A 19,281-nucleotide genomic window follows, 5' to 3' on the forward strand; every position below is an offset into this window, starting at 1 on the left:
AGAGCATGTGACATTCCTTAAAAAGTAATTTTAATTTGAATAATTTTTCCTATATTACACATAATAAGGAGAAACTCTTAATGCTTTGTGCAAAAAAACGAATAGAGTCAGACTAATCATCTGAAGGAGAAAGAGTTTATACAGCCCAGTGAGTTTTCTTAAAAACTGGAGTATAATTGCTTTACAATGTTGTGTTAGTTTCTGCCATACAACAGTGTGAATCAGCTGTATTTGTACATATATCCCCTCCCTCTGGAGCCTCCCTCTCACTGTCTGCATCCCGCCCCTTTAGGTTATCACAGAGCACCGAGCTGAGCTCCCTGTGCCATACAGCAGCTTCTTCCCAGTAGCTACATATTTTATACATCGTAGTATATATAAATCAGTGCTCTTCTCTTAGTTCGTCCTAAGACGAACTTCCCCTGCTGTGTGCACAAGTCTGTTCTCTACGTCTGCATCTGTGTTCCTGCTCTGCAAATGGATTCATTAGTACCATTTTTGTAGATTGCATATATATGCATTAATATACGATATTTGTTTTTCTCTTTCTGACCTACTTCACTCTGTATACCATACTTTAGGTTCATCCACATTACTATAGCTGACTCAATTTCATTCCTTTTTATGACTGAGTAATAGTCCCTTGTAAATATGTGAAGTCGCTCAGTTGGGTCCAACTCTTCACAACCCCATGGACTGTAGCCTGCCAGGCTCCTCTGTCCATGGGGATTCTCTAGGAAAGAATACTGGAGTGGGTTGCCATTTCCTTCTCCAGGAGATCTTCCTGACCCAGGGATAGAACCTGGGTCTCCTGCATTGTAGGCAGACTCTACTCTCTGTGCCACCAGGGAACTTCATACAACTTTTCTATCCATTCATCTGTCAGTGGACATCTAGGTTGCTTCCGTGTCCTGGCTGTTGTAAATAGTACTGCAGTGAACATTGGGGTACATGTGTTTTTTTGAATTATGGTTTCCTCAGCCCAGTGACTCTTAATAAGAACTAATAAGAAGGATCTCCATTATCTGTGGGAGATTGGGAGTCCTGGTGAGTCTAGTGGGAGCTGAGACTACCCTGCCATTCATTTATTTTGCAACTGAATCCGATAGCCTGCCAACTGGGGAGCTTGAGGAGAAGAATCAGAGTAAAGATGAGTCTGTGTTCTCTGTGTTTGATTATTTAGAACCTTAGCACATCTAGTCTTTAAACCTGGGAAATCCCTGGGTTGTTTTCAGTGACTTTGCATATGCAAGATCTGTGCTCATTATTAACTTAGAATTTAAACTGGAGACATTTGGTTATGAATACCACATTTATAACTAGACATGCCACAACACTTACAAAAACAGAAACTGGTCTTTCCATATGTTATTTTCCAATAGCTCTGAAATCAAAACCTATAGAAGACTCATAGGAAAACTGTATATACTGATTATGTTATCTTTAACCTCTTTTTTTGTTGTTTTTTCTTACCTAAAGAAATTGTTGATGGCAACGTGAAGATGACGCTGGGTATGATCTGGACCATCATCCTGCGCTTTGCTATTCAGGATATTTCAGTTGAAGGTAAAAGACTTGGGTAAAAACCTGATAGATACTTAGAATAAAATTGAGTTGATAAAGTCAAGTTTGAATAGAGTTTTATAAAACTGAACAGTCACTTACATGATTGAATGAAAGATGCCTGAGTTGGGTTTTCACGAGTTTTCTGTTTGTATGAAAAAAGAGACCCCGGCAATGCTGTTTCATTCATGGGGGTGGAATCATTTAGGAAAAGATGAGCACATGTTCAGAACAGAAGTCGCTTTTTTAAATGAGTATTTTTTTTGAGCTTCTTTATTGCTTATTATACTTTTCGGTTCATGATTATAACAGTTCTTTAGACTTCACAGCTTGAAACCCTTTTTTTTCCAAGTGCGAAAAGATAATCAATTGAAATCTGTTTGTTCATTCCTTAGTTCGTTTTTAACTTCCTCTCTCTCTTATCCTTCACTCCCTCCCCCCTCTTTTTTTTAAAAAAAAAACAAAATCTCTATTGTCATCCCATCTTTGAGCCCAGTAACTGTTCCATTGTTGTAATATAATCCCAATCCTTGGCCCTACCACTGAAGATGCAACTCTTTAGTCTTTTACGCCCACTGCATTCCCAAATATTTTGATGAATTCAACACTGTCAAAAGTGTCAAATTGACGTTCTTAAAATTAGGACTTGGCTTGTTTAGCACTTGAATCACAAAATGCATAGCTGCATATCATACTTAAGTGTAGTCTGACTTGTCCAACCTTCTCCAAGTTTGTCACCTAACAGATAACCAGGCACCTGAATGGTAAGGGCTGAGAGCATTGTTTATAATTCTGTCTAGGAATTTCTCTAAAGATCAAACTAAAATATAATGATATTAAAGCCTCAATAATTCAAGCTCAGGAATAGCAGCCAGCTTGAATTTATTGAGCCTGAATTTGAAAATTTTCATACAATGGACTTTTTAAAAGAAATATTTATTTATTTGACTGTGTCATGTCTTAATTGTGCATTAGGGATCTTCACTGCAGACATATGGACTCGCTAGTTTTGGTACATGGGCTCCAGAGCGTCTGGGCTCAATAGTTAAAGCTCTCGGGCTTAGTTGCTCTGTGGCATGGGGGATCTTAGTTCCCTGACCAGGGATCAAACCCATAACCCCTGCATTGCAAGGCAGATTCTTAACCACTGAACCTCCAGGAAAGTCCCTCATACAATGTACTCTTATTAAAGTACATTCCTTTCATGCTTGTGAAAATAATGAGATGCTTTTAAAAAGTTCCTGCTTTGTTAAGAAAGAATAATTTGTAATCATTTAATCAATTTTATATACTTCTACATTTAAATATTTAAGCAGTTGAACCCACTTTGTAGAACAAGTTAAAAAATCTTGTTCACATCATTGCATTTACTGCGCTGCTGCTGCTGCTGCTAAGTCACTTCAGTCGTGTCCGACTCTGAGCGACCCCATAGACGGCAGCCCGCCAGGCTCCCCCGTCCCTGGGATTCTCCAGGCAAGAACACTGGAGTGGGCTGCCATTTCCTTCTCCAATGCATGAAAGTGAAAAGTGAAAGTGAAGTCGCTCAGTCGTGTCTGACTCTTAGCGACCCCATGGACTGCAGCCCACCAGGCTCCTCCATCCATTGGAAGCAAATCCTTTTCCCACAGATATCACAGAGGTGAATGTGACCTCAGGTTTTTCTGATTGGTTACATTTTAAGTTACTGATAATATTAATTGAAAACTTACTTCTATTTCAAATGTAACTGTGAATGGTATGATCCACTAGAGGTTTTCCCCCAAATTATTATTAATGTGCCCAAGATAAGATAATCAAATCATAGTTTTTTTGTAAAACACATCATGATAGAAAGATTTTCAAATGACTAGGAAATAAACATTCAGAAGTGCGATTTCACTGGCAAAGTGCTTAAATAAATCTCTTCAAACAGAAGTCTTTTAGTGTCCTACACAGTAGATAGTTTGCTAATCTATTTTTTTATTTGTTTAACTTTCATGGAGTCATTTCTTAAAAAAACCTCACTTAATTTCTGTAAGTGTACAGAAAAATTGTCTAATTTATTTAAATGACATCGATTATGTAGAAAAAGACATTGTTATTTAGACGGAATTCTTTGAGAAGCCACTCTCCATCAACAGAAATGATGGGCCTCTTCTAAGAAGGAAAACGAGAGGTTGCCGTATCTGCTGCTGAGGGCAGTGCCGAGAAGCCTGAGTAGGTGCAGTTCCTTGGTGTGTCGTGTGGCTGCTCGTGATGGAATGACAGATGACACTGCCTATTTATAGCATGCTTTGTGTACCCACCGTCAGGGTTCTCTGTGGGGACTTTTCAGGTTTAACCTTCACCTACAGGGGGTGAGGTATACCTCAGTCGTGGACTATTTGGCTTGTAACCTTCCACTGAATGCCTCAAAATTAAATTGGGGTGAGAGAGAGTCAGCTTTGTTACAGTAGCCAATGCAACAGGGGAAATACTTGCTTCAGCATTCATGGTCTAAGAGTGTTCAGACATATTCAAACAGAAATTAGGTTAAACTCATGGCTTTTCTTGCCTGGGGAATCCCATGGACGGAAGGAGCCTGGTGGGCTACACTCCATGGGGTCGCAAAGAGTCAGACACAACTTAGTGACTAAACAATAATGATTTACAAAATGACTTACAAATCTAAGGTTAAGGGACTTCCCTGGTGGTCTAGCAGTTAAAACTTTCCCTTCCAACGCAGGGGGTACAGTTTCAATCCCTAGTTGGGGAGCTAACATCCCCTGCCTTGGGGCCAAACAAACCAAAACAAAACAGAAGCAATATTGTAACAAATTCAATAAAGACTTTAAACATAGTCCACGTCAAAAAATCTTTAAGAAAAATCATAAATCTAAATGTAAGTGGCAGTTATAAGATTGTATTAATCTACTTTCTGTATGTTTACTTACCTAAACTGTATTTTTTTAATTTATTTTTTTATTGAAGTATATTTGCTTTACAGAATTTTGTTGTTTTCTGTCAAACCTTAACATGAATCAGCCATAGGTATATATATATATATCCCCTCCCTTTTGAACCTCCCTCCCATTTCCCTCCCCATCCTACCCCTCTAGGTTGATACAGAGCCCCTGTTTTGAGTTTCCTGAGCCATAGAGCAAATTCCCGTTGGCTCTGTATTTTACATATGGTAATATAAGTTTCCATGTTACTCTTTCCATACATCTCACCCTCTCCTCCCCTCTCCCCATGTCCATAAGTCTACTCTCTATGTCTGTTTTTCCATAGCTGCCCTGTGAATAAATTCTTCAGTACCATTTTTCTAGATTTCGTCTATGTGTGTTAGAGTACAATATTTTAAAATATGGAACACTTTGCAGATTTTCGTGTCATTCATGCACAGGGGCCATGCTAATCTTCTCTGTATCATTCCAATTTTAGTATATGTGCTGCCGAAGTGAGCACTAACCCAAGTTTTATTTAAAGTTTATTTTAAAAGTTTGGATTATCTCCTCCTATTGTACTTTTTCTCACTAATTCCATTGGCTAGAACCGCAAAGGCAGGCTGTTATGTCTATAGCAGAACAGCTAGCTATGGAGTGCCATGTTTCAATATCTGTATGACTTAATATTTCAGTAAAGTCTTAGAACTTTCAGTCTTTTTCCTTAATGGGAATTTGCTAATAATAAGAGACATGATCAGGAGCCATTCAAATTACTCTTGGAGCACACGAAATTTTGGGGGTTGTGTTGTTTCATCTGGATTATGGGTCAAAGAAAAGTCTGAACTAGAAGTGGGAACTTCAGAGAAGTAATTATAGAATACTTATCTTGATTTGAAAAAGTCAACTTCGTACTGAAATGGAAGGCCAAGGCCCAACTTTGAATGAGACTCCGCACGTTCACATTTTGAGGAGCTATTTGGATGTATGAAACTTTGGGTCCTCTAAGAAGCAAGTGCCAAGATGGCGTTAGAAGCTGTCCTAACCTGTTCAGGCTGCCATACAAAATACCATAGCCTGGGTGGCTTAACAGAAATTTATTTGGCTGCAAGTGCAAGATCAGGTTGCCAGCACTGTTAGTTTCCGGTGAGGGCTCTCTTCTTGGCTTGTAGATGGCTGCCTTCTCTCTGTGTCCTCACATGGCAGAGAAGAAGAGGGAAGGGAGAAAGACAGGTGGGAAGAGAAAGACAGAGAGAGACAGCAGAGAGCTTGCTCATCTTATAAGGGCACTAATCCCATCATAAGGGCCCTACCCTCATGACCTCATCTAACCCTAATCACCTCCCAAAGGCTCCATCTCTAAGTACCATCACATTGGTGGTTAGGTCTCCAACCCATGAATTTGAGGGGGACACAGACATTCAGTCAGAGAAGGCAATGGTACCCACTCCAGCACTCTTGCCTGGAAAATCCCATGGGTGGAGGAGCCTTGTAGGCTGGGGTCCATGGGGTCGCTAAGAGTCGGACATGACCGAGCAACTTCACTTTCACGCATTGGAGAAGGAAATGGCAACCCACTCCAGTATCCTGAGCCCCCTGCAGTAGACGTGTCCTCCTTCTTAACAAGTTAGTTAAGTTATAAATTACACACATTAAAAAAAAATTTTTTTTTTTTTTTTTTTTCAGAAAGGTAAGTTACCAGTACCTGTGATGTCTGGTTTGGTATTCATTATGTCATACCTTGTTGTTGCTTCTGTATTATCCTTTTTAAGCCCCTTCAAGGGGCATCAGAAGTCAGTCCCTGGGAAGAGGGTTCCAGCCCCTCTCCTCTTGCAGAGGTGATGTCTTTGGTGATGGGCCCTCTAGGAAGTCTCTTTTAACAAGTGACAAGAACTTGGGTGAGTGACGGGTGAGGGTGAACTCTTTCTCTTGGCTATCATTACAGAAACCTCTGCCAAAGAAGGCCTGCTACTTTGGTGTCAAAGGAAGACCGCTCCTTATAGAAATGTGAACATTCAGAACTTCCATACCAGGTGAGCAACCAGGGCCCTGGGGTCCTTATATGCCCTCTGGAATATGAGTGGACAGGGAGAACAGTGTTTATTTATTTCAGCGTCTCTTCCTGTCTGTGGGGCGTTTTCAGTATGTAGTAGAACTCAGGCTCTGGACTGATTGATGCTTAGGGTCCTGCTAGGGAAAACACTGGATTCAGGCTAGGGAGACTGGTACTGTTTGTGAGCATCATGCAGGGATACGGCAGGGATGGCTTCGATGCTTCTCAGGGACAAGGGGAGACTGAACTAAGGTCTGCATATCCCATGTACGAGGTCCACCCTGTCCCTCTTGTCTGCAGTGCCCAGAAGATGCTTCATCAGTCAGCTTTGTAGGCTGGGATTGGAGAAAAATAGAAAAGGCCTGTTTGAAAAACTATAGGGAGCGGAATGAAGGAGATCCAGAAATAATGTGAGAGCATGATTTCTGTCCCTTGCTTCAGTCTTTCCTTTCTCATGTCCATCTTTTGCCGGGTGTTTATGTTTTCTGCCTTTGTGTGATAGGGATGCCCGTGAATGTAAATGGGTCCCTAGCCCCCATAGATCAGAGAAAAGAAATGAAGGATACAGATGAGCCCCCAGGAGGGGAGGTTCATCTAGGGAGATAAGTATTATTAGGTGTCCTGAGTGCATACAGGTGAGGAGGAGCCTTGCTGTTCCTACAACAAGCTGTCAGGATGAGAGGACCTGGAAAGGCTGGGACCTGCTGGGTGAATGTCAGAGGCCCAGTCTGGCCTTCCACTTACCTTATTTTCTTCCTCTGGCCCAAAATGGGCCTGAGCCCTTCAACAGTGTAGCCCCTGGGGTCTCCTTCCCCACCCTTCAAGGCATAGGACTCCCGCTCCTGGTCTTCAGTGAACCTGTCACCAGGGAGCTCATAGCCTGAGTGTATCTGGGAACACGGTGGTGTCTTTGGGTAGAGAGGAAATCCAGACTCTCCCAGCTAAGTCCTTCAAGTGCTTACGTGTCATTGACTTAAAACAAACAAACAAATAAAGCGATAATAGAAAAGAACCCTATGAAGAAGGATAGGGGAGAGTGTAGGATTTTGGAGTGTACTAAGGAGCATGTTCTTGGAGGAAAGTGTGTCCTGGGCATTTCAGGATGGACCATCCTGGTGTCTTGTCTGTTGGGCCGACTCAAGGGACTTGGAGGAGAGAGAGAGGAGGAAGCCAGACCTGCCAGACCCTGAGTGAGGAGAGGGGCACTGGTTGGGGAGCATCTTCCCTCCGTCCCTGCTGGTTCTCCCAGCACAGAACTGACCAGCACAGGAGAAGCGCGGCAGGGAGGGAGTCCCAGGCAAGGCTGAGCCTGAAGCCGTAGATGGACTCGAGACTAGTAAGGGGGTGGCAGTCCTCGGCAGACCCCAGGAGAGAGATGAGTATTCCCTGGGAAGGGGCCACAGCGTCACTGGGTGGGGGAGCGAGGGAGGTACCTGGGGCTCTGGGTCCCAAATTCCAGGCCAACGTATGACCAAAGGCAGCCCCTTGCTGCTGCTGCCACCGCCTCTCCATTAACCCGAGTTCCTGTTCCTCCCAACTGTGACTGTCGTGCAGCTGGAAAGATGGCCTTGGACTCTGTGCGCTCATCCACAGACACCGGCCCGACCTCATTGACTACTCAAAGCTGAACAAGGTCATTTGTGGGGCCCGGCATGCTGTGTCCACCCTGCCCCCAGCATGTCATCTGAGACTGAGCCCGTCGGCCCTGAACTCACACCAACACCCAGGCTGCTACCAGTATGCCCTCCCGGCCAGCCCGGCGAGGGGTGAGGACAGGAAGGGTGGCTGGGAGCATGCTCACCCATCTTAGGGCAGGACAAGACCCAGAGCCAAGTCACCTTTTGGCCCACATTACAATGTTTGTTGTATTGACTTGATTTACTATGAAAGCTTTATGTATGTTTCTTAGAGATTTTACATTCCCAGATTGAAAATATGGGAAGTGAAGTATCTATTTGGGGAAGGAGATGCAGATACCCCAAACCTTGTATTTAAATTCCTTTTATCTTTTCTGAAGGATTTAGTTGCTGACCTATTTATTCAGAGTTGATTAACTTGTTTCTCACACAAGAGATGCTTCATAATTACCTTGCTATTGATGTAAGGTGTTAGTTGCACCCTTAGAAAAGAGGTTTGGGAGATTTTTGTTCTTCTCTTTTCAAAAAATTCAGCTTACGGAATTTTTTTTTTTTTTTTTCAGCTTAGGAAAGTTTCATTCTCCCTTTAAGCTTAAGCTTTTATTGCTCTTAAGTTTCAAATAGTCTGAATTCTTTCTTTAAAATAGTTTGCACATGTGATCTGTGATGGAAAAAAGAAATCCTGCCCCCTTCTAAATCTTGCAATGGACAGTCTATCTGCCCAGTAATAAGGCCATGTAAAGACTTAAGATGCCCCATGACCATTCCTGCCAGGGCGTCGGGCACATTTCCCCCCGCTGCTGGTGTGCTTAGCTGGCCGTGCACCTCGAGTTGCTGTGTTTGGTGTGGAATCTGGTCTTTGCTGCATGCGTGTCTCACGGTGTGACCCGTGGAGGGTGGGGTGGAAGAGCGTGCTGGCTTTGGCCACCTTGTGACCCGTGGAGGGTGGGGTGGGAGAGTGTGCTGGCTTTGGCCACCTTGCAGTTGTCACGTGCTCACCACCCTCCCCCTGACCTGTCTTCACTGACCATGGGGTAGCACATGAAAAATGTACTTGTGTCCTGAAGGTGAGAACTGGGGTCCTCAAATGGAAGATTGCCAAAGGGAATGGGCAGCCAGAGTTTTTCAACTTCCCCAAGTGTATATTCTCATCCCAGAGTTATTCTGAAACCTAGAGACAGTGTATATTTTTTTCAGTTACTGTTTAGCTTATTTGCAAAATGAGGGAATTATTCTAAATAGACCTAACCTCATTAGCCATTTATAAGGGTCAGTTTTTAGTGTTCAGTCGCTCAGTTGTGTCCGACTCTTTGCAGCCCCATAGACTGTAGCCTGCCAGGCTCCTCTGCCTACCAGGCTCCTCTGTCCATGGAATTTTGCAGGCAAGAATACTAGAGTAGTTTTCCATTTCCATTACTCCAGGAGGTCTTCCCACCCATGGGCTTGAACCTGAGTCTCTTGTGTCTCCTGCCTTAGCAGGCGGATTCTTTACCATTAACGCCACCTGGGAAGTTTTTATTACAAAAGGTCAATAGACAGGTGGTAATTGGCCACCTATGATCAGTAAAAAAATGATAATAATTAACAATACCAGTTAATACTTTGATAAGCTCTAGATTAGGCACTTAATAAGTATATATGTTTATTATGTATGTCTTAGTATGTGTCATACTTCTGGGTTTTACTGTTAATATTAATACATATATTTTATGTATATTATACAAGGTCTTCCCGGGTGGCTCAGCAATAAAGAATCTGCCTCCAGTGCAGGAGACACGGGTTCAGTCCCTGGGTCGGGAAGATCCCCTGGAGGAGGGCATGGCAACCCACTCCAGTATTGTTGCCAGGAAAATCCTGTGGACAGAGGATCCTGGCGGGCTATGGTCCATGGAGTCGCAAAGAGTCAGACACAACTGAAGCGACTGAGCACGCCTGCACGTACACGCACAAATAGTCTTTCAGTCTGCATAACGCACAGTAAGCTGGGTAATGTAACATGCCTGTAAAGTTGGTACACTTATTATCCCAGATTTACAGGTGAAGAAGAGGAGAATTTTGTAATCTGCCCAGGGTCACATACCAGTAGCTGAGCCGAGAAAACACTTAATTGTCATGTTTTATGTCAAGTCACATTCTAAGTGAGATACTATTCACAAAGTCTCTGAATTATTACTTTGTTTTTAATGCTGAAATTTTTCTTCTGTGTTAAGAACAAAAAGAAACTTTTATTCATCTATTTGGCTTTACAAAATTTGCATAAAATGTGCAGCTAAGACTCCCCTTATTATATGGCTGCTTTTAATAAAAGGATTATATGCTTGTGAAGACAACACGGAATTGAAAAAGCATTTTGCCTGAAATGATAGTGAACTCTGAGAGGCCAGGAGGCTTGCTTTGGTTTCTTCCTTGAGCACTGAATGTCTTTGAAGCCTGCATGTTTTAAATGTTTCACCATATCAAAGTGATTGTTCTCATTGCAAAACACTGCAGCTTCTGAAATGTTTAAATGGCTTTGATGATAAAGTTCATTATAGTCATCTCTGGACTAACATTACTTCTTATTTTGATTTTTCTGTATTATATACTCCCCCACCCCATTTCAGATCCACAATACTTAATCTCTTTAGAAGATAAAAAGAAGAAATATTAAATACATCTTTTAATTTTTCAGTATTCCAGTTAAAAACTTCTGGTTAAATATACGTTGTTATGTTACATATATATTTAACCAGTTTTACTGTGGATGACAAACACAGTCGTAAGAACAAAAATTTCTTCACAGTTTTAATTTACAATATTGTTTCTATAGTTTCTTTAATAATTTGATTTTTAAAATTTAATATTCTGCAAACCGAACTTTGGCTGTTTGTAGCCATGTTGTAACAATCTTTAGTGATCTAAAAGTTTCACCTAAACAGGCTAAAAGCAGAATTTTCTTGTATTTAAACCATAAATAAATGTAAAGTTACTGTTGTACTAATAAATATTCTCCATGACCACCTTCCAGATCTGGGAAAAATGTATGTTTCATGCTTCCTTTTGGAATCATCTAAATTTTTGTTATCAAGAGTTGGGAATAAATGCCAAAGTATCCAGGATATTTTGTTTTTTTCCCCATTCATGAGAAGATATTTCACAACTTTCCTCCCAGCCACACAGTATCTGTTCTCTGACTTTTGGCTCACATTTTATAAAGTGTGCATGGATTGAGTAATTTTTATGTTATTTTTGATGTTTCTCTAAATGTTTGAAGTGTTTGGGAAAAGATAAGAAAGAAAATCTTATACTATTGTGGTTATGTATGGATGGGAAAGTTTCATCCCCAAAATGAGGCATATAAAAAAAATTCATTAAGTGCTGTTCAAAAAACATGTTAAAAAGCTGATTATATTCTTTTCCATGCAGGATGACCCAATAGGAAATATCAACCTGGCCATGGAAATAGCAGAGAAGCACCTGGATATTCCCAAAATGTTGGATGCAGAAGGTGAGATGAAAATTGTGTTTACTGACTTACAGAAAATCTGTGGGCTCCCTATGTTACAGCCACACGTGGGGACTTGTAAAGTGTATAGCTAGGTCACATCTGAAGCACTAGAGTCCCTTGGAAGTTTCTGTCATTGGCCTCATAATTATTAGAATATTTCATGTGTAGCTATTCAAAATTATTTTTTAGAATCCTACTCAAAAGCAAGCCAGCAAGACTGTAGTGAGAGGACTTGGTAAAAGGTTCAATTTTGGCAAAGAAACGGAATGCTTTGGTTTGTGATTTTCAATGGAAAGCTTCCTATCTTAATTTAATTTTTTAAACAACATAAGGTTGCTTCTTTTTTGAACTACATAGGCAGAAATTTAACAAATAAATCTCCTTAAGCTTTAAGACTCCACAAGGAAAAACAATCCTTCCCACTAGAAGTTATGGAATCACAATGTAGACAATAGAATGGTTAGCCATCGTGTGCCTCTCAGACGTTCACGTCTCATCTTTAATTTGTTAAATTTAATTTCGTTAGAGCTGGAACCTTTCAATATGTTGCAGCTTAGCAGCCCTCATGCTGGGAACTGGTTTCAGTACTTTTCCTGCCCTTTTTGTGAGATGAGTTTGTGTGAGTTTTGCCCTGGCACAGCATTGAAAGTGCATATACATGGGCATCATTCACTTACTTCATTTCACTTATGCATGAATCACTTCTCACTCAGCAGATGCTTGATGAGCATCCACCATATACAAGACCCTAGAGATGCTGCAGATGATGAGATGTATAATGCAGGGCCCAGCCCTCAAGGAATTTATATTCCTGTGCTTGTTGTGAATCCTACTATTCTCTGTTGGTTTGTTGCTTATGCTAATTAGCATTGTTGGGGGAAAACGAAGAGCTTAGTTCTAGTCAGTTGTCACTCTTCTGTTCTTCTTATTTTTGGTGACTGCATCACGGCTGCCCTAGCAAAATACCACGAAGTAGGTGACTTGAAACAACAGAAATTTATTCTCTCTTAGTTCTGTAAACTGTACCTCTGAAATCACGGTGTTGGCAGGGCCGTTCTCCCTCCAGAGTCTGGAGGAGGACCTCTTCTTGTTCTTCCAGCTTCTAGAAGCCCCAGGTGTTCTTCAGCTCCTTTTAGCATTGCTCCAGTCTCTTGACTGTCTTTACATGGCCATCTTCCCTCTGCGTCTGTTTCTATGTCTTTTCCCTCTTCCTAAAGGATACTGGTCACCGTGGATTAAGGGTGTGTCTTTCTCCAGCATGACCTCATCTTGATCACATCTGCAAAGATCTACTTCTAATAAGGTCACATTCACAGGTACCAGGAAGCAGGACTCCACCTGTCATTTTGAGGGCCACAGTGTAACCCATTCAGTGATCTGTCAGCGAGTAGTCTAATTTTGCCTGTTTGTTAATGGCCATTTTATCAAACACCTGTAGTACTGGATGTTGAACACACTTGAATACATTCTTCGGAATCTACTTACGGTTTTTCACAAACTCATTAGAGGGAGAAAGGCAATGAAACAATGAAGTCTCGATGTAGAAAAAGTACCTTTTTCTTCTTGTCCATCCATCTTCTGACCTACGTTTACATTTGGGTGCTCTGTCCTTTAAACTTTACGTACAGTAAATACCTATGCAGAGTTTACCACTTGAATGAACCGCTAGGATACTGAAGAGAGGAAAAAACAAGTGACAGTAAATTCATCTTTTCCTTAACTGATGCCTCCCTGACTTCTGACAGTGGAGGGTGAGCTTGGAATTACCCTGTTACTCTGGCAGGCTGGTCATCCTCTTGCTCCTGGCTTTCCTTTAGTCTGAGTCCTGGTCTGGGCGTATCTTCTGCTTATCCTGAGTACATGGGATATGTTGGCATATGTTCATTTCCTGCTCCTCTGTGACATCATTGCCTCTTATTATTTTTCTTTTTTTGTTTTGTTTTTAATGGTTCAGAAAAATGCTTATGTATGATATTATTTTCTTTGCAGAGTAGTTTCTGTAAGAGTCTTCTGGCGAAAGAGTTATGAGCTTGAGTGGCTTGGGTGCGGGGCGTGCGGTGGTGTAACCAGCTCCCCAGCGGATCTTCCCCCACCGCTAATTATCCTCTGTGTGTTTGCCACCTGCGTCCAGACTCACCATCCCCACGGCTTTGTAGTAACATGTTCCTCCCTCTGTCACTCTTTCATTGTAATGTCTTAAATACCAGTTTCTTCCCCTCAGATCGTTAATTGCTTTGGCAAATCCTTGCCTCCATCCAAAGCCCCCCTACCCCCCTCCCACTGCTCTTGACTTTTCTTCCTGTCATTTGTGATGGTCTCTGAACTCTAAATGGAGTAGCTAATTGGGCTACCCAGCCATGAACCTATAATAAAAACTGGTGAAATTCTTTCCCGTCTTAAGTACCTTCCACACTTTTAAAAAAGCTGTGAAAGTTGTTTCTCTATGTTCCTCCCTCCAGTGAGCACCAGCTGTAGATTTGTCGGTGCTCATGGTCTGTGTGGACCTGCCGGAGGCCCCTGGGTGACCCCGGGACACCCCATCTGTCCAGAGGGAGGGGGCATTGTTGTGTGCACTCAGTGGAATTCTGGAGTTCCCACTCCAGGCATGGATGGGACTTACTTGCTTGTTTAGGGCTCTTCTGAGCTGGCCGTGCCCTTCTCTCTGGCGGTTCTTAGAAGTGCACACAGAGTAAGGAACTTGCAAATGCGACTTCTTTGATTTGAGCCAAAGTTTGAACGTCAGAAGTGTGTGGGCAAGGGGGAAGATTCAAGACTTTGGCCTCTCTGAGAGGCCTGCTGCTGTTGGAACATCCTAGCAGTTAACCTTCTTTTTTCCACACGGGTTTAGTATACGCTGCCAGACCTGGTGAGAGAGCCATCATGACTTATGTCTCCTGTTACTATCATGCTTTTGCTGGTGCGCAGAAGGTGAGGATGTGAAACATAAGTCACCACTCACCTCTTACCTTCTGTGTCTTGACTTTTTTCTTCAGTTGTTTTTCTCTCCCCCATCCCCCAACTCCTCGGAGTAAGGCGATCCATCTGGTTCCAAGGAAGCAGTCATTTGTTTTTTTCAGTCTGTTTTTCTTTGAAACGTACTGTTTATGTAGTAAGTAGTATGCCATTCATGTTCATTTTCTAGAAGGTTCCATGCTGTTCCACAAGCCCACATCCTATTGATATCCTCTGGAAATCCAATGACAAGCTTTCACCTTGGGGAATTACACAGCACCTTTTTTAAGTGCATTCTGTCAGTGACTGAACTGAGTCTCAAGTTAGAAAGCTTAATAATTCAGCCACAAATGGGGTGGCCAAGGTGAGAAAGGAAGAGTGTATGTTCCTGTGGTTCTGTTTTCTCTCTTCCTGGTGGTTGTCTTGGCAGCTCCTACACATGGTGGCGAGAGTCATAGTAAGACGTTCAAGCCATGTATACCCTTCTTTTTAGAAGTTCTGTTACTCTGGGTGGTTTCTATCAGTGGCATGGTAAGTATGTATAGAAGGATTAGAAAACGTGCTGTCTTCAGTGAACTTCATCCCCGTTTAAGTGAGGGCTGTGCACAGGGCAGAAAGACAAGGATTGTGAGTGAGGGGAGGGGAAGTGGTGGCCACGATGGGGCCAGAGACATCTACATGTACTCCTGCATCTTGCAAGGGGACACACCTTACTCACAGCCAAAGTGGCAGATGACGTGATCCACTTAAAAGGCAGGATCCCACAGGTCCTTAGAAAGTGGGAACCAACTCTAATAGGCAGCACCCGGGTTCCCATAGGAATACCTTGCCTGCACTTAAAAAAAAAAACCCACCCAGGGTGGGAGAGAAACCCTCATTTTGACGATGTAAAAAGAAATGTGCTGGTTGAAAGCATTGTGTTCACGAGCGTTCAGTTCTGCACGGCCTTCCTAAAGGTCAGGATGGTGGGCCCAAAAAACAGAGAAAGTCAAATGTAAACCAGTTTGTTCTTCCCTTTGTTCACCCTGGTTTCTGCTCTTCATCTGTGTGTATGTCTGTTCTCTGTGTTATTTTTCCCTCCCTCAGACATTGTGAACACTCCCAAGCCCGATGAAAGAGCTATCATGACATACGTTTCCTGCTTCTACCATGCTTTCGCGGGCGCGGAGCAGGTATTTAACCCTCGTCTATCTGGTTGCCGTGCTGCCCTTGTGCATTGGTTTCAGTTACGTGTCTACATGTGCACGCAAGCACATGCGTGCATGCCTGGGTGTGTGTTCATGCACTTCACATCTTACCTGGGACTCTTTCTGAGTGTTTTGTAATGACCTAACTTGGCAAGTTCCAAACTGTGAATGCTTTTTCACTTAACAGCTTTACCTTTCAAGTTCTTGAAGTGTTCTTAGTTCTCTGTCCTTCTAAGATATTGCTCATATTTCACTAGTCAATTGTGGGAAATACTCATGCTTTAGGAAAAGCAACAGCCATGAAAATTGGGCTGCATTGATTGAGCGGTGAAGGGGGATTTGACCAGGAGGAGTGGACACCTTTCCAGGGCCCATTTTTATTAATAGTTCTCTTCTACCTGGATGCCCTTCACTATTCAGTAACCTGTTCAAACATCTTGCAAGATGAATATTAATGTAACTGAAATAGTGAAAAGATAACAGTGTTAAAACCTCAAAAAAATGCATACTCCTTAACCAACAGCCTGAGGGACATCACAGGTAGGTGTCCCTCCGTTTTCTCCCTGGTCCCCTGTTTTTGCCTCCTGCCTGTTCCCGTATCTCTACTTGCAGTGTTCTTATAGATGGGGGTGGACAAGGGATGTATTATTTCTATGATCTCTATAACTCTATAAGGCCGTCTCCAGCAAATGGTAGTAATTGGAAATTGGCCCCTATGAGGGTTCAGAAGCAAGGCTTGGGACGAGGCAGGAGGGCTGGAAGCCAGATGGGTCTCATGGTCATGGTTTAAGGTACTTGGCCACTCCTAGCTCAAGCTCCCCACAGAAGGACAATAGAAAATTACTGATACCACAACAGCTACTCAGGTGGATTAAACAAAGTCTTAAAGCAGGTTCTGTTCTGAGAAAGGATCCCAGCTAACACATTCTATGTGTTCATTTTGGGACAAGAAGGGCTTCTGTGAGCTCAGGGGAGTGACAGATGTATTCAGAACCCAGTCCTCTCTGCTTTGATATCTAATGTGATTGGAGAGTTCCTGCCCTGTAGTTTTGAGGTCGGTTAGAGCAGCAGTCTCCAACCTTTTTGGCACCAGGGACCGATTTCGGGGAAGACAGTTTTTCCATGGACCAGGGTGGGGGATGGTTTCGGGATGATTCAAATGCATTATATTTACTGTGCACTTTATTTCTATTCTTATTACATCAGCTCCACCTCAGATCATCAGGCATTAGATCCAGGAAGTTGGGGACCCCTGGGAGGGCTCAGGTGGACGCCCAGGGACCAGAGATTTTTGTTTCTGCGACCCATCGATTTCTGTTACTAACTTGTTCGATGTTCCACAAAGCTCATGTTTTCAACTAACGCTAATCTTCCCGTTATTCCCTACAGTATATTCACCTTGCTGTGTAAGTCTGTATGAAACTGTCCCAAAGGAGTGCAATGACCCATAGTGTGCAAGAGCCATATCCTCAGGCTCACCCCACCAGAACCTAGAACCTGCACCATGTACAGCACATGCCACCCCTGCCCTGCCGCCTTCTGCCTTGTGTATGCACGTCCCTGTCGACAGAGCTGTCCTGTTTACCTATTGTGTTTTACAGGCTGAGACAGCGGCTAACAGGATATGTAAGGTTCTTGCTGTGAATCAAGAGAATGAGAGGCTGATGGAAGAATATGAGAGGCTAGCGAGTGAGGTAAAGGAAACGGGTCCCCGCGGTCTTGTCCATTCCCTCCCTGAGGGTGAGAAACAGAGGGTGAACACGGACTGTCAAGTGTTTTGTTTTGTTTTTTTTTTCTTTGCATTTTTCATCTCAGGTAGACTAAAGTAGGAAACTCCACTAGCTCTCAGGAATTGTTCATCTTGTAGCAGCTTAATTATTGGCACGAAGATCATGCTGCAGGCTGTTCCAAGCACTGCAGGGCATGGAGGTCGTTTGCATGTTAGAAGCTCTGCACCTCCGGGATTGGACTCCCCTAGATGACATTGCGTTCCTTGTTTTTTTCTTGCTTCGTTGGCTTCTGACATCACATTGGATGCACTCCGTATTCAGAATCCTGGCTCCACGCAGTGACTTAGGATCTAAGGAACATGTACAATCCATAGTGAGAGCACAGAGGCTCAGCCCTGTGTATGTATTTAAATATCAAATATCTAGAGGGAACCTGGGGGAGGCAGAGCTGGTAGAGCCCTCCGTCCAAGACATTTGAGCATGAGTTTCCAGGATGCCTTTTTACAGCTCTTCAGTCAGAGTCTTGGTTAGAGTAGCACTTTCCATGCTGCTCTTCTTTTTGTTCTTATTATAGTGTAAATGTTAACTAAGCAGGACCAGAGAAGCCAGGTGGCTTAGTGGTAAAGAATCCACATGCCAGTGCAGGAGATGCAGGAGACTCAAGTTCGATGCCTGGGTTGGGAAGATCCCCTGCAGGAGGACATGGCAACCTACTCTAGTATTCTTGCCTGGAGAATCCCATGGACAGAGGAGCCTAGCAGGCTATAGTCCATGGGGTTGCAAAGAGTTGGCCACAACTGAGCATGCATGCAACCAAAGCAAAGCAGGACCAGGCTGAGGTCCACAGCCACCTCCTCTCTGGATTGAACTCAGCCACAGTGACAGTAGCGGAGAACAAGTCATGTTTGCTGTGAGTTACTCGGGCTCATACTTGGCCTGTCCTGGGTAAAGCATCGGAACACTTGGAATCAATTTTCCCAAGTAGTTGTATGTATTAGTCCAAGCTGATGATGCTGTTTTTACTTTGTACTGTTGTGGGAAAATTCCATTTGCAGCATCATTTCATGCCAGTGATCCAGCTTCAGGGTTGAAGTATGACCAGGACCGAAGGACAGATGCTCCTCGGTGATGATAGCCTTCATTGTCTTACTTGGTCCTTTATTCATCCTCTTCAGATAGACTGTGCAGGGCATTTGTAAGGCCTTGGTGGTAGTTCAAGAGAAAGGGGCATCCTTCATTCTTGGGATTCATTGCCATTTTCACCTTCATCCTGTGGATTTCCTTGAAAGTTAGCTATTAAAATACACTTTGGCATTGAGTCAGTTCCAGATTTACAGTGCTTTTGCGTAGTAAATAGACCCATTAGATTTGAGCCAATTGAAACTAGAAATACATTTTAAGTTAAACCCAGTCCTTTCCTGATTTTATTCCACCACGTGAAGTTTTTGGTTTTATTTTATTTTATTTTTTTCGTTTGAAAGCTCCATCCAGCATTTGTCTGCTCATGTCTGGTCCCCAAGTTTCCTGTAAATGTCTCATTTTTGTAAAACATGCCTTGTGCTGACTCTGAGTTTTCAACCTGTGCACTTGGGCAAGGGTGAGTGGCCCTGGGTGGGGACTGAAGTCTCCATTTGTGTCCTCCTTACAGATGGGGCTGTTACAGACTTCTGTAATCTCAGGAGCTTTTGGTCAACCCATTCTCAATTGTTAGATGCCTCTGTTTTATAACTGGGGGTCAGTTTGCTGGTTTTTTCAGCAGTTTTTATGTG

At 42.9% G+C, this 19,281-nt stretch overlaps 1 protein-coding gene and 1 non-coding gene across 2 annotated transcripts in view; one reads left to right on the forward strand and one right to left on the reverse strand.

Moving 5' to 3' along the window:
- The window catches only part of ACTN2 (actinin alpha 2), a 75,982-nt gene that overhangs the window by 32,763 nt on the left and 23,938 nt on the right, over positions 1-19,281 (forward strand). Inside the window, exons 4-9 of the mRNA XM_055588952.1 lie at positions 1,480-1,566; positions 6,412-6,499; positions 8,074-8,152; positions 11,562-11,643; positions 15,682-15,767; positions 17,384-17,476. Of these exons, the coding sequence (XP_055444927.1) occupies positions 1,480-1,566; positions 6,412-6,499; positions 8,074-8,152; positions 11,562-11,643; positions 15,682-15,767; positions 17,384-17,476 (515 nt within the window). The remainder of the gene's footprint in view (positions 1-1,479; positions 1,567-6,411; positions 6,500-8,073; positions 8,153-11,561; positions 11,644-15,681; positions 15,768-17,383; positions 17,477-19,281) is intronic.
- On the reverse strand, positions 4,883-4,989 carry LOC129642492 (U6 spliceosomal RNA). Its single transcript, XR_008709762.1, has one exon. It is a non-coding gene; the product is annotated as a U6 spliceosomal RNA (small nuclear RNA).

The sequence above is a fragment of the Bubalus kerabau genome, chromosome 1, assembly GCF_029407905.1.
Source record: "Bubalus kerabau isolate K-KA32 ecotype Philippines breed swamp buffalo chromosome 1, PCC_UOA_SB_1v2, whole genome shotgun sequence".
NCBI classification, from domain to species: Eukaryota; Metazoa; Chordata; class Mammalia; order Artiodactyla; family Bovidae; genus Bubalus; species Bubalus kerabau.